The 16004-nt window shown below is 28.1% G+C and overlaps 2 protein-coding genes across 2 annotated transcripts; both read left to right on the top strand.

Moving 5' to 3' along the window:
* Positions 1 to 2886: 2886 nt before the first annotated feature.
* Positions 2887 to 7598, top strand: RAMA (rhoptry-associated membrane antigen, putative; the record flags this gene model as incomplete). Its single annotated transcript, XM_029007988.1, has 6 exons — positions 2887 to 2980; positions 3436 to 5739; positions 5910 to 6692; positions 6821 to 6868; positions 7319 to 7363; positions 7507 to 7598. The coding sequence occupies 6 exons, from the start codon at positions 2887 to 2889 to the stop codon at positions 7596 to 7598; spliced, it is 3366 nt and encodes a 1121-aa protein (XP_028859978.1).
* A 2957-nt stretch (positions 7599 to 10555) lies between these two features.
* On the top strand, positions 10556 to 12538 carry PmUG01_01018900 (AAA family ATPase, putative; the record flags this gene model as incomplete). Its single annotated transcript, XM_029007999.1, has 1 exon — positions 10556 to 12538. One exon carries the CDS (start codon positions 10556 to 10558, stop codon positions 12536 to 12538), a length of 1983 nt encoding a protein of 660 aa, XP_028859979.1.
* Positions 12539 to 16004: the final 3466 nt, after the last annotated feature.

Consider the following 16004-nt stretch of genomic DNA (forward strand, 5'->3'; position numbering starts at 1 on the left):
CTATTAAGACTGTATGAAAAGACCAAGTAAAAAATAAGCCTAAGAAATTTTTAATTTTTACCTTAATTCACTCGTGAAACGATTATAGCATTTTGGTAAACAATATTGCATAGTTCCTTTTTTTTTCTGTTTCACATGAAGTGAAAATACTATATATTTTTGTATGTTTATGTGTACATATAATGCATATGTCGAAGGGCATTTTATTTTTTTGCCTTTTCTTATGAACTGTTCCTTAATTATATCTTATACAATATAAAATGAACGTAGCAATAAAATTTTTTTTTTTTTTTTTTTTGTGTCATATTAAAAAATTTAAGGAGTTTAACAATTTAGCAGTTTAGCAGTTTAGCAGTTTAAGTTAGCAGTTTATCAGTTTAGCAGTTTAGCAGTTAAGCAATTAAGCTTGGTGCGCGAAGCACCTTTTTTTTTATTTTTTACTCGTATTCCTTACAATTTTTTGTTTCATTTTATTTTCCTCTTTTTAAAATATTCAAGTATGATAAATAAATCCAAGTCGTGTGTTTTGCACTAGTTAGAATGCTATCACATTATGGTCTCACACATACACACTTTGCGTGCATATGCATATATGCATGTAAATATATACATACTTAAAGATATATATGCACAATACATATGTGTATATATGCGTAAAATAGTTGTTCATTTCAGTTCAACGATACATTTTTGAAGTAGTTTTTTCTACGTGTCCATCGAACTTAAAAAAAATAGTATGAAACAACCCCCTGTTCATAATTCACCGGAACATTGAGTTCGAAAATAATGGCTTTTTGGATAATGTAACTTTTGGGGAAAAAAAAAAAAAAAATAGTTAGCTAACATAAAACAATCCCCTAAAAAATGGTAATTAATAATATACTCGAACTAAATGCCTATCAAAATAAACGGGAAAAGAATAGATAACCATTAACATAATTATTCTTAGGTTACAAAAATGAAGGGACAAGAGAATTATTTAAACTTATTGTATTCCAACAGAGTTTTATATAAATTAGCTAGCTAAAAAAAAAAAATTACAATACGTTAAAATGTTCAGGTGTTAAGGTTTTTTTTTTTTTATTTTCCCCAAATTTTTCAAATTTTCCTTTATTTTATTTTTTTTTATTCCTTATTTTTTTATTTTTTTGTTGGGTCTTTAATTTTTATTTTTTTATCTGTATAGATAAATACACTGTATGACATGCTATGGCTGCACATACCACCCTCACACCATATTTTTATTTTAGTAAATTTACATTTATATCGAATTATTTATTCATTTGGAAATTATGGGATTTTTAAAGTATACACAAAAATACAAATGTATTTTTTTTTTTTTTTTTTTTCACATATTACAACCTCATATATGCGCATATTGTATTTTATGCAAGTACAAATATATGCATACGTGTATACGCTTGTATGTACGCACGAATTTACTAAAATATAGAATTGTTCAAGTATATTGTTTAACTGTATAAATACAATCATTATGACACTTATTATACTTGAACATTATATATATATATATATGGACAAAAATGTATACCTTATTTAATATACAAACTGTGTAGCACAAAGTGAAAAGACAGGCATTTATATGGGCATATATGCAGGCATATATACGTGCATATAAATAAACATATAAATATAAATATACATATAAATATACATATAAATATAAATATACATATAAATATACATATATATGTAAATATGTATATACTTATGTATGTATGCGTGTTTGTATTAGAATATATATTCATACACATTTATGTTAGTAATTATAACAAATGGAAGAAAAAAAAAAAAAAAAAAAAAATACTGTTTGTAGACTGTGCTGCTTAGTGCAACCAAAAAATATTATGAACACATGTAATATGTGTATATGCAAAAATTTATAATGTTACTCAAAAATATATATATACATAAAAAATGTGTAATACTTTTTATTTTTTTATTATTTTTACAATTCAAAATAACAAATATTCTGATGGGCACTTCAAATGCATAAACAAGTAACGCTAATGCAGTAAGATGGCGAGCATTGCCAGAGGAAAAACGAAAAAATAAAAATTAATAAATTGCCATATGTTGTAAAATAAAAATAGCAATAGTGATAACAATAACGGTAACAATAACAATAGATAAAGTAACAATAATCATAAAAGAAGCGAAAATAACAAAAAATGCGAAAATGACAAAAGTGCGAAAATGATAAAAGATGCGAAAATAGACAAAGACAAACCAAAACAAAATAATGCATTATTGTCATTTGAATGAATAATGATAAATTATAAAACCAGGAAATTAAGAAAAACGTGAGTGAAAAAAAAAAAAAAATTTTCTCTCTGCAATATTTTTAAGTAAATCTAAATATCATTCTATACATAATTTATATTTTTTTTTTTGTTCCATCTCATTCGTCATCCTAATGTTGCACAATATGTTTTAGTAAAATTGCTTTTGTTGTTACCACCATATTTGTATGCAGTTAGAAAGCCACAGAACGTAAATACACGTTTAGAACGAAAACATATATATATATATACACATTTGTGCATATGTATGTATATATATATATATATATTTTTTTTTAAACATTTTAATGACATGTAGTGCAGTTCTCTTTTGCTTTTATCGTGAAAGGAAAACATTCATAAAATGTTTTTTTCCTTTTTTAAAATGTACAAATGTGTTCCTCTTTCATTTAACAGTACATGATAAAACTTAAGTGAAAAAAGAATAAATTTAGCAATTTTTTATTTTTTTTTTTTATTTTGTTTCTATTTTATTCTTTTTTTACTCTTTTTTTTTTTTTTTTATTCCTTTTTTATTTTTATTTTATTTTTTTTTTTTTGTTGTACCAATTTAATTTTAAATATGAATATTCTGTTCTTGTCTTTTCTGCTTGTTCAAAATATTGTAACTTATTTTGAGCAATTTAAAAATGGAGTTAGCATACAACACATTAAAGGTAGTGAAAGAAAAAAGAGAAAAGGAGAAACGAAATAGAACAGAACAAAATAAAAAGAAATACAACAAAACTAAATAAAAAGAAATAAAACTAAACAAAATAAAACAAAAATAAATGAAAAAAACTAATACAAAACTAAACGAAATAATACAAAATTATTTTTCAAATAAATAGAAAATGCTTTTGAACGATTCTATCCGAGAGTTCATTGATCAGACAACGTTGCATATGCACATAGACATGTGCATGTGTATGTGTAGAGGCATGGGTATATATATTTATGCATATTCACAAAAGCTTCCATAAGTGTTCCATAATCGTTATACTAATTTAGAGAATACTACTGCAAATAAATTCCTCGTTTGTTTCCCCGTCCTCCTGTCTACTTATTTTATTATTTATTTTCCACCTAATGTCTACCCATTTTCCATATGTTTCTCATCTTTTTTTTTTAGACAAAATTAAATACGCATACGGATACAATGTATACAACGACAGTAATGCGATGAAAGATACACGTGGTATTAATACCTTTGCTTGTTTTCCCTTATTTGAAAAATATGATTTTAAAAAATACGATTCTTTCTTCAATTTTTATAAAGATGTTAACCCTTTTAAAAATTATGTAAAAAATATAGAATTAATGAAAACGTTAAATGATAAAGTAAATTTTATCTCACCTAATAGAATATCTAGAAAGCTAAAGGATAAATGGCCAGAATATAATCCACAGGATTTTGTAGATACAGAAGAATACTATAATGAAGGTGATAGCGAAAAGAATCATGAGCTGGATCCGATGCTCGAAGAAAATAATAATGATTATAATGGAGATGCAGAAAGTTTTTTAGAACAGGATAAGTCTTCTGATAAAGACGACAAATGGCCAGAATATAATCCACAAGATTTTGTAGATACAGAAGAATACTATAATGAAGGTGATAGCGAAAAGAATCATGAGTTGGATCCGAACCTTGAAGAAAATAATTATGATTCTAATGGAGATGCAGAAAGTTTTTTAGAACAGGATAAGTCTTCTGATCAAGACGACAAATGGCCAGAATATAATCCACAAGATTTTGTAGATACAGAAGAATACTATAATGAAGGTGATAGCGATAAGAATCATGAGCTGGATCCGAACCTTGAAGAAAATAATGATGATTCTAATGGAGATGCAGAAAGTTTTTTAGAACAAGATAAGTCTTCTGATCAAGACGACAAATGGCCAGAATATAATCCACAAGATTTTGTAGATACAGAAGAATACTATAATGAAGGTGATAGCGAAAAGAATCATGAGCTGGATATGAATCTTGAAGAAAATAATGATGATTCTAATGGAGATGCAGAAAGTTTTTTAGAACAAGATAAGTCTTCTGATCAAGACGACAAATGGCCAGAATATAATCCACAGGATTTTGTAGATACAGAAGAATACTATAATGAAGGTGATAGCGATAAGAATCATGAGCTGGATCCGAACCTTGAAGAAAATAATGATGATTCTAATGGAGATGCAGAAAGTTTTTTAGAACAAGATAAGTCTTCTGATCAAGACGACAAATGGCCAGAATATAATCCACAAGATTTTGTAGATACAGAAGAATACTATAATGAAGGTGATAGCGATAAGAATCATGAGCTGGATCCGAACCTTGAAGAAAATAATGATGATTCTAATGGAGATGCAGAAAGTTTTTTAGAACAAGATAAGTCTTCTGATCAAGACGACAAATGGCCAGAATATAATCCACAAGATTTTGTAGATACAGAAGAATACTATAATGAAGGTGATAGCGATAAGAATCATGAGCTGGATCCGAACCTTGAAGAAAATAATGATGATTCTAATGGAGATGCAGAAAGTTTTTTAGAACAAGATAAGTCTTCTGATCAAGACGACAAATGGCCAGAATATAATCCACAAGATTTTGTAGATACAGAAGAATACTATAATGAAGGTGATAGCGAAAAGAATCATGAGCTGGATATGAGTCTTGAAGAAAATAATGATGATTCTAGTGGTAATGCAGAAAGTTTTTTAGAAAAAAAGAAGTATGATGACATAAATGATGACGAACAAGACAACTACAAAGGTTATGAAGATGATGATAACAATACCGAAAGCTTTTTAGAAAAAGATGAATATGATACCTTTGATGAATTCGATGATTACGATTCCGAAAGTTTCTTAGAAAAAGATGAACATGATGACTTGAACGATGACGAAAAGGATGATTTCGAAGATTATGAGGATGACAATAATAATAATTCTAGTAGTTTCCTTGAAAAAGAGGATACCATTATTGGTTCTAATGAAAATAATGGAGAAGATTTTAAAGAAGAGTATGAAAACAAAATGAATGATAGTGACTACCCTGATGATTATGTTGGTTCAGATGACATAACAGAAAATGGAAAAAAAAAAAATAATAAATGGAGTAGTATAACTACTACGAATAATAATAACAATAAGGGTAAAGAAAGTTTTTTAGAAAAAAATGTAAATGATCTTGTGAATATGGAAAAACATAGTACGTTCGTTTCCACATACTTGGACGATGATCATAATGATGATAATAAACATAATAGTAAGATCTACAATGAAGAGAGCTTCTTAGAAAAGAAGTCGGTTAATCATAAGGATGAGGATGAGGAAAATTCTTTTGAAGATAACATTGAAGACAGCTTCTTAGAAAAAACAGAACACGATAAATCTTATTCGGATTACGAGGAGGACGACTTGGACGAGAACGGTAAGCAAAAATGGAAGGAAAATAACAAAAAATTGGGAAAGAGATGAAAAAGAAATGAGGATAATATGGAAAAAAAAAAATAGTGTATTCATTTTTCTCCCGTCGTACTACTTCTACTATACTATGCACACACTCTCATTGTTTCGTTTTTTTCCCACACCTCTTTGCAGAAATGAAGGAAATAACGCCAACCTACGGTATGGATGAGGACATGTTTGACAATCACCACTTGAACAAAATGGCATCCACTAAAGATTTGCACGCATTTATACAGAAGGATATGGATTATGTAAACGATCTTATGGATGAAGGAGAAACAATAAAAGATGCCGTTAAAAAAGGAGCTAAAAAGGAAAAGAAAAAAAATGCACAAAAATCTAGTATAATGGATGATGATGATTTACAAGATAATGATGACTTTGTGAGTGAAGAAATAAATGATTTATCTGACGAGTCACTAGACTCTACTAAGGTCGATACTCAAAATAGTCATAATGCTAAGAATAGTCATAGTAGTCAGAATAATCAAAAAGCCAAACCTACTTTACGAAATGCACAGAAAGCGAAAAACACCAAAAATAGTACTAGCACAAATGAAGGTTTTAAAAAATCAAATCAAACAAATAATAAAGATATAGATATAACAAATGAAGAATTGTTTACCGAAGAACCCTCTGCAGATGTCATTGAAGATGCATTCGAAGAAGGAGGAACTACTGAACCAAATGATATAAAGAAAAATATGGACGAATTAGATATAAAATTATCAGACCAAGGAGCTAATGAAAATACTTTATTAAATGATAACAACACTATATATAATGCAAAATTTGTTCCACATAAAAAGAGAGAGCATTCTATCTCACCACATGTTCATCATACTCCATCCACAAAACATAAAACTAGTAAGCATCCAATGGATCATTTGATATATATAACGGAAATTGCGCAAAGTGAGCGAGGCGGCACTGCGTGCATGCACATATATATATATATATGTACACATAAACGTACACTTGAATTTATATATTTATGTACATACACATGCACTTGACTTTTTCGTTATCTTCTCTTCTCGCAGATCATGGAATGTCCTCTGGGGAATTGGTCGAACTGGAGAAACATGAAGGTAATTTGAATGATATTCAAAAAGGAGGTGATAAAAAAGGGAAAGTGGTGCTACATACGTTCATATATACATGTACATAAATACGTGTGCGTAAATATGTGCTCATAAATATTTGAGCATATACAAGTGTGCATATACATGTGTGCATATACATGTGTGCATATACATGTGTGTATAAATATGTGTGTATAAATATGTGTGTATAAATATGTGTGTATAAATATGTGTGTATAAATATGTGTGTATAAATATGTGTGTATAAATATGTGTGTATAAATATGTGTGTATAAATATGTGTGTATAAATATGTGTGTATAAATATGCGTGAGGAGACATTTGAAGAGAGTAAGCTGCTGCTACGACCCCTGCAGATTTTAGTATTGTCTAATTAACCACACTTTGCTGATATTTCGCTCATGCTATTCTTTTATTTTCTTATTTTTTTTTTAGATTCAAACAACCCTATAATTGTTGAAACGCAGGAGATGGATGTTGGTAAGAGTAAAGAACAGTTTTTGTATTTTTTGCGTTTTTCGCATCAATAACTTTTACCATTTTGCTCATTATAAGCTTGTTTAACTTTATCGTACATTTAAAATTAACTGATTTTTTTTTTTTTTTTTTTTTCTTATTTCCAGAATTTAATAAAAGTAACAAGTCCAGCAGTTCATTATCATTCCTGAGCTCCATCCTACTCCTTGTTTTTGGCTTTTTATTTTTAATGAATTAGAGAAAATATAAAAAACGTTTTAAAAAACAAATTAAAGCATGAGCAGCTCACAAGGGTGCCCATTTACACATAAATGTATATATGTATATATGTATGTATATATTTTCTTGTTTTTTATTATTTTTGTTTGTTTTTTTATCATTTTCTGCTTGTTTGTTTGTATGTTTGTTTTAGTTTTTTTTTGTGTTTTTTTTCCCGTTTCTTCCTTTTTTTTTCGTTCTCTGGTTTTTTCGTTTTCCAATTTTTTTGCTTTTTGCTTTTGCTTTTGTTTTTGCTTTTGTTTTTGTCCCCTTATATGGGGAGTCGTCCCATGCACATGGTAGATAATGCTATGATGTTCTTTGCAATTTAGTAGCATTTTTAGATTTTTTTTTTAATTTTTTTATTTAGACCTTGTCTTTATATATTTAATATTTATTTATTTTTTTTTCCCATTCGTTCTTGTCACTCCTGTTATGTTTTCGCTTATTTCTGCTTATTTTTGTTTATTTTCGCTTATTTTCGCTTATTTTCGCTTATTTTCGCTTATTTTTGTTCATTTTCGCTTATTTCTGGTTAATTTCTTTTTTTGTTTTTTTACGTAAAGCTATTTTAAAAAAAAAAATGAACGAACACAACATAGAAATGATATTATTGCGGTATATGTATACACATATATTCATATATATGTGTATTTATATATATATATGTATTTAAGTACATGTATTTATATACATACGTATAACAAATTTTAAATTTATCATTCGCAAACTTGGTGCACAGGTACCTTGTTCCCTTTAAGGTTTTTTGTATTTTTATTTATATTTTTTTTTTTCTACTTCTTTCTTGTCCCCCTTATTAGTTTCTTCTCTTTTTTTAAGTCGAATTTTATAAATTTGTCTATATGAGGGAAATGCTGGAAGAACTCTCAAAACTTTCATGCATATCATGGACACATACATTACATGCAACAATTGGTATGTATTCTTATGAACATCAACATTTATATGCTCATTTTGTTCATTTGTTTGTACGTCCCCTATACGATAAGACAAGTCGATAGTTCTTTTCCCCTATGAACAATTTACAAACTGTTGGTATAATGTTAACAGGTTTTTACACTTGTAATTCATTTACCTTGGGGCTATTATATCGAGTGTATGGTCCCATTGATTGCTATTTGGGGATAAGAAGAAACGGAAAAGAATAGCAAGAGGGCGAGCAAATGTGAACTGTATGGAGAGAATTTATGGGCTATAAGAATAGAGCACATGAACGATACGAATAGAGCACATGAACGATACGAATAGAGCACATGAACGATACGAATAGAGCACATGAACGATACGAATAGATCACATGAACGATACGAATAGATCACATGAACGATACGAATAGAGCACATGAACGATACGAATAGAGCACATGAACGATAAGGGGGGGAAACCCTCTTCCACATAGTATACCATTGGGGGAATGTAAGGTGAAAAAAAAAAAAAAAAGTCGAACATTTTGCGGTAACAAAATAACACATATAAGAGCCCTGCAATTTTGTAAGAAGTAAAATACATGTAGAATAGTTTGTAATATACCATTCGGTATGTGATCTAGTGAACGACTCCATAAATGGTGTGTGTTTATATAGGTCTCTTCTAACGGAACAGAAATAAAAGGTTAACAATTTTCACTAAATATAAAAAAAAGGAAGAGAAAAAATAACTAAACAATATTTTAGTACTAAAAAAAAATTAAATATAAAAAATATTAACTAATAACGAATAACTAATAACAGATAACAAAATACATTTTTTTCCGTTCTACATTTAACATATGTACGCTTAGGAAAGAAGGAAAGAAAAAAAAAAAAAAAAAAGATGGCATTATTAAGATGAGAACAAAATGAATAAAAAATGAATGGAAGAAAATTTACCATATATTTCTTTCCTCATTTCTGATGATTGCCTTTACATAGTTATAATATGTCGAATGGTGAAAAAAAAAAAAAAAAAAAAAAGCTAAATTTGTAAGTCCTCATTTGATTAAATTTCCCAATGATATAACGTTCTTTTTTTTTTTTTTTTTTTTTTTTTTTTTCTTGCAATATGTTAGCAACGGGAAAAAAAAGAAAAATAAGGAAAGATGCGATAAAAGTTATCATACATAATATGCTACATTATGGCGTCCACATATATATATTTATATATACACATACCTACCTATATATTTGTGCTTGTATGAACGACGGAAATAGCGCTGGAGAGTACTTTTTTTTTTTAAACAATTTTGTTATATTAATATTGAACGTTCGAGGAGTTCATACATTTACTACATTTTTTAGAAGCATATTTTACAAAATAAAAAAAGAAACGACGGACGGACGGACAAACTGTTCAAAATTTCTAATGAACAATGTCACATGTGAGTTATAAGAGTTTGTTTTTATTTATTTTTGATTTGTTTTGATTTGTTTTGATTTGTTTTGATTTGTTTTGTTTTGTTTTGTTTTTATTTATTTTTGTTTTGTTTTGATTTGTTTTGTTTTGTTTTGATTTGTTTAGTTTTGTTTTGTTTTGTTTTGATTTGTTTTTATTTATTTTTATTTATTTTTATTTATTTTTATTTATTTTTATTTATTTTTATTTATTTTTATTTATTTTTATTTATTTTTATTTGTTTTTATTTTATTTTTTAAGTGTAGATCCACGTGCTTTGCTTTTTTATAATAGCAGAAATACATTTTTGCATACTACAGCTAATCAGGTAAATGCTTTCGAGAGCAGTGTTCCTGGAGCGACCATTTTATTTTGTTTTCTACTGTTTTATCATTCTTACAGTTTTATTATTTTTTTTTTCATTTTATTTTTCCTTTTCCAGCGTTATAAGAAGTTATTCCCTTGCAGCCAAAAAATTAACGACTGTTGAGTATACATGCCCGGAGTAGCAAAGACGAAATGAATTTCCCAAATATTTCAAAGAAGATGGGGTCCGGACCCCCGAGTGGAAACAAATATGGATATACAGATGAAAAAGTAGGTGAGCACATAACTGGAAATTTTGATCCGACCGCTTTGGAAAGAGGAGCAAAAGCTCTGAAGGAGTTAGACCAATCATCTAATTCGAAAAAAGCATTTGAATTAATAAAATTGCAGGAGCTAACAAAACAAAAGGAATATGAGAAGCAGATGGAAGAATTGTCTTTACAACGAGCTCAATATCTTAGTAATAAAACTAGGATAGAAAATGAAGAGAGAAGGAAAACTATTAATTATCAACAAGAACAAGAAAGAGTTACAGCTGAATATAAGACTAGGTTAGAAGCAGAAGCCTATCAAAAAAAGCTTCTAGATCAACAAAAACAAAATGAAGAGTGGTTACGAAATCAACATGAACAATATTTAAGACAAGAAAATATTAGAAAAAGAAATGAATTAGAATTAATGAATCTAAAAATGAAACAAATAAGAGAGGAGAAAAGTTTAGAACGTGAAAATATGAAGGCTAGAATATATGAAGAAAATAAAGGATTAATAGAAAGAGAAAGAAAAAATTTAGATATTCACTTAAAAACGTTAAAAGCAAAAGCAGATGAGGAAAGAAAAACAAAAATAGAAAGTATTAATAAATACTTTGAACAGTTTAATAATTCTTTATTTTTATTTTTAAATGATAAGGAAAAGGTATACAGATTTGCATTAGCCGTTACACTTACATCACTCGGTGTTTATGCAACTAAGCATACTACTAGATTTATAAGAACATATACTGAAACTAAACTGGGAAAACCTAAGCTAATAAGGGAAACCTCCCTATGGCATATTAATAAGTTTTTTGATTTATTCAATTTGAAGAGAAATTTTTCTCTTTTTAAGAAATACATAGTAGTACAAGTTAACGGAGGAGGGGATAAAGCCCATCATAAGGTAGCGAATATAAAAAGTGGTAGTGGTAGTGGTAGTGACAGTAGTAGTAACATGTTTGATCAAATCGTGTTGAATGAAGAATTGCAAGAAAAGCTTACATGGTCTATTAACAGCTTAAGAAATTCAAAGAAATATGATCTCTATTTAAAAAATATATTATTACATGGTCCACCAGGTACAGGAAAAACTCTTTTTGCAAAAACAGTATCATACTATAGTAATTTCGATTATATCATAATAAATGGAGGAGATGTAAGCGCATTAGGTATACATGCGTCTGTTGAATTAAATAAGATATTTGAATTTGTTAAAAAAAGGAAAAATAAAAAATGCATTATTTTTATTGATGAAGCGGAAGCTTTTCTTAGGAAAGGACGAAATGAATCATTTATTAATTTTTCTGAGCATTTAAGAAATGCATTAGCTTCTTTTCTATATCATACAGGTACAGAAAGTAAAAACTTTGGTGTTATCTTAGCTACCAATTGTAGAGATATACTAGACCCAGCTGTTATGGATCGAATTGATGAACAGTATAATTTTGACATCCCACAAATTAGTGAAATTAAAAAAATGGTATCGGTATATTTTAATAAATATGTTTTTCCTTTAAAAAAATATAATATAATCATTGATGATTCTGTAGATGATAATTATTTAGATGATATAGCTAGACGGCTCTATGGATTATCAGGAAGACAAATATCAAAGTTGTGTTTAAACATCCAGAATACTGTATTTGGAAGTAATTCAAAAGTTGTTTCCAAGGAGCTTATCGATTTGATAATTAACTGGAATCTCAGTAACGCGTTCGACGTAGGTGAAGTGGGGACTGGTAGACAGACCGCTACGGATAGCCAGCCTCACCAGGGCACGAGGCAGTACGAGAAGCAGAGTGAAATGCGGAATGAGCAGTATGAAACGCACAATAACACGCAGATCAGTAGCTATAACCCCAGACAAAACTCAGGTTCTCATAACACGGCAAATTCCAATTCACGTAAAATGGAAAACAAGGTGGTATTAAATCATGTGTTGTAAAGGTACCTCTGAGTGACAATTGCAGAAGATGTGTTATAGTGTAGTAGAATATCGGAGTAGTGGCGTTTCCTTGTTTTTTCAGTGTGCATTTATATGCATTACACATATGTATACGCTGCGCATGGTACATGCAACTGTATAGTATATATTAAACATAACATCAATGATATAATTAAGTGGAACAATAAAAATGCGCTTTTTCTTTTTTCATCTTTTATAGTTTCTTATACGCATATATATCACTTCCTTTGGCCTGGTCTGTCATTTTTAGCACATGTTACTTATCTTTTTTTAAAGCAAATATACGCACATGTGTGTGTCTATGTATTCGTGCATGTGGGAACAACCACCTCAACCATTTTTCTTAAAGGTTTCTTTTCTACATTAAACATATTTTTCCATTTGTCTATAAAATAATAAAATAAAGCTAAATTGAACGAATTATATTACAAAAAAAAAAAAAAAAAAAAAAAAAAAAAAAAAAAAAAAAAAATACAAGCAATAGGGGACATGTACCTACTGCGATGTGGTTAGTCAGTTCGTTTGTACGTCAATTCACTCACTCAGCTGCAACCGACCTTTTGTGTTGTAAATATGGGATTCGTTCGCTTAACGATTTGCAGTATATTTGCGGTGTAAACGTAAATTATCTGCAACGTATATACACAAATACATGTCTGCATATACAAGTACATATAACTTCTATAGGCACTTGTTTTTTCTTCATACATAGCATTATGACTAATTAGGTACACACATGACGCAATTGTTTGCAAATGCATTACATCCCTTATACCATAATGTCAAAAATAAACGGTCTCTTATTAGTCCGTTCTTGAAATGTTAATTAAAAAGTAGAAACCATTTCTACGATTGATATATTGTAACTTACCATATCATCATAATTATGGAATATACATAACAAAGAGAGAAGAGCACATTTGAAGAAATGCTCTTTTAACATTTGACATATGTGCTAGGTGTCTTAACAAGTTTTCTTCCTGTCATTTTTTTTGCCCATTTTTTTTCTCTTTTTTTTTGCCCATTTTTTTCCCCTTTTTTTTTGTCCTTTTTTTATGTTTAGAAGATTTTACTATAGAGAACTACTTCACTTGTATAAATTCCTTTTTTAGAAAAAAGAAAAAAAATTATAATTCTATATAAACAACCCGACAAGCAGTTGTTATACATTCACGAGTTCTCCTTCATGAACAATAACATGCATATACTTGCCTTTTCTCGCATCTTCACTTCTTAACGTGCTACTTATTGAACAGTTCTAAACTAGTTGATAATTTTTTTTATTTTATTTTTTTTTTTATTTTTTTTTTTTACATTTATCTGTGCTTGCTACTGATATATGTATATGTCAACTGGACGCATTCCTTTAGTTATAATAAAAAATGACAAAAATGATGAAGAAAATGGGAATAACCAAAAAAAAAAAAAAAAAAAAAAAATTGCTCATTTGCCTAATCAAAATTTCTGCATAATATGACAAGAGAACACGCAAAATGTACATTCATAAAATTTACAATTTATACCCTTTTCCCAAAAATTAAAATTTTTATTATGTTATGCCATATATGCAATTTTTGGTTAAAAAAAAATATTCGTCATTTCTTTTTGTAAAAAATATGTTTCATCTTCACTACCACCCGTTCATTGTTACCGTCGCTGCTACTATCGTTGCTGTTATTCGTAATGACTAATGTTCTATTTTTATTTTATTCTATTTTATTTTATATTATGTTTTTTCTTTTTTTGCTTTCGAAGAAAATATTGACAATTCTTAAACACCAAAAAATACTTAATCTTATTTTTTTTTCAACTAAAATTTTTACGTAATTTATATCCATGTTACAACAAAAAAGTAAAAAAAAAAAAATAGTATATATATATATATATATTATATATGTATGTATATATATTATGTATGTATGTATATATATTATATATGTATGTATATATATTAAAATAAAATAAAAAATATATATAACCCTTTCTTTTAAAAAGATATAAATAAATAATGACCTTGGCTAAATTATATTTTTATAAATTAAAAAAAAAAAATAATTTTTTCCCTGCCCCCTTTTTTTAGGTAAAACGTGCATATATATTAAATATAATAAAATATTTTAATAAACAGGTAGTTGCTTCACATAATTCTAAGCGCATTGTACGAATGTATACAATATATAAATATATAATATATATAATGTATATATAAGTATATACAATATGCTTTTTTTTGTTTTTTTTAAAACAGCAACTAGTTTGTGTTTGATTTTTGTATTATCACCATTATCATTACTTGGTTAATATTTTGTTTTGTTTTATTTTGGTATATTTTATCATATTTTGTTTTACTTAGCTTTAATTTGCTATATTATGCTATATTTTGTTATAATTTGCTATATATTTTGTTTTATTTGGCTTTATTTTACTATATTTTGCTATATTTTGCTATATTTTGCTATATTTTGCTATATTTTGTTATAATTTGCTATATTTTATTTTTTATTGTATTATTTTATTTTACGTTATTTCACCTTTTTTTTTATGTCAATACATACAAGTTTGATAAAATAGTGAAGTTAGCGAACTTGAGATTGGAAATATGTCCATATACAAATGGCTTGTAAAAATAAATAGCAAGCTAAGCTGAAAAAAGCATACAAGACAAGCACGCACGGCAGACAAAACTTTGTATGTCATTCGTGAGAAGTGTACCTTGGCAGTAATTTATCAGCTTTTCTGCTTTGCTATTTTGTTCTTTGTTCTTTGTTCTTTGCTTTGTGCTTTTTGCTATTTGCTATTTGCTATTTGCTATTTGCTTTTTGCTATTTACTTTTTGCTTTTTGCTTTTTGCTATTTACTTTTTGCTTTTTGCTATTTGCTTTTTGCTATTTGCTTTTTGCTATTTACTTTTTGCTATTTACTTTTTGCCATTTTTTTTTTTTTTTTTTTTGTGATAAAGTTATTTGACGATTAAGAAGCAAAGGAATATTTTTTCAAGTGATAGATTTCAAAGCAAGAAGAGATATGATGTATTTGTCTAATTAAGTTAAATGCCATTAATACAAAGGTGCACTGTGAGTAGTGAGTCTTGACTCCATATGAGAGAGGGTTTGGACCCTGCCATGATGCCCCAAGGTGTACAATATATGTGTGCATTTAGGTATACACATATGTATTTAGGTATGCATTTAGGTATGTATGCATATGTACGCATTTAGGTAGGTATGCATATGTACGCATTTAGGTATGTATGCATATGTACTCATTTAGGTATGTATGCATATGTACGCATTAATGTATGTATGTGTATATACGAAGGCGTGTATGGTTGCACGAGCATGTGTATACATAGTTAGGCATACGCCTGAACAGTGTTTCATTTTACACGCCAGTTAGCAGAAAGCACATTTAATGACGAAAATTTAAAAATAGAACAAAAGAAATA

This window comes from Plasmodium malariae (assembly GCF_900090045.1).
Source record: "Plasmodium malariae genome assembly, chromosome: 1".
Taxonomy (NCBI): Eukaryota; Apicomplexa; class Aconoidasida; order Haemosporida; family Plasmodiidae; genus Plasmodium; species Plasmodium malariae.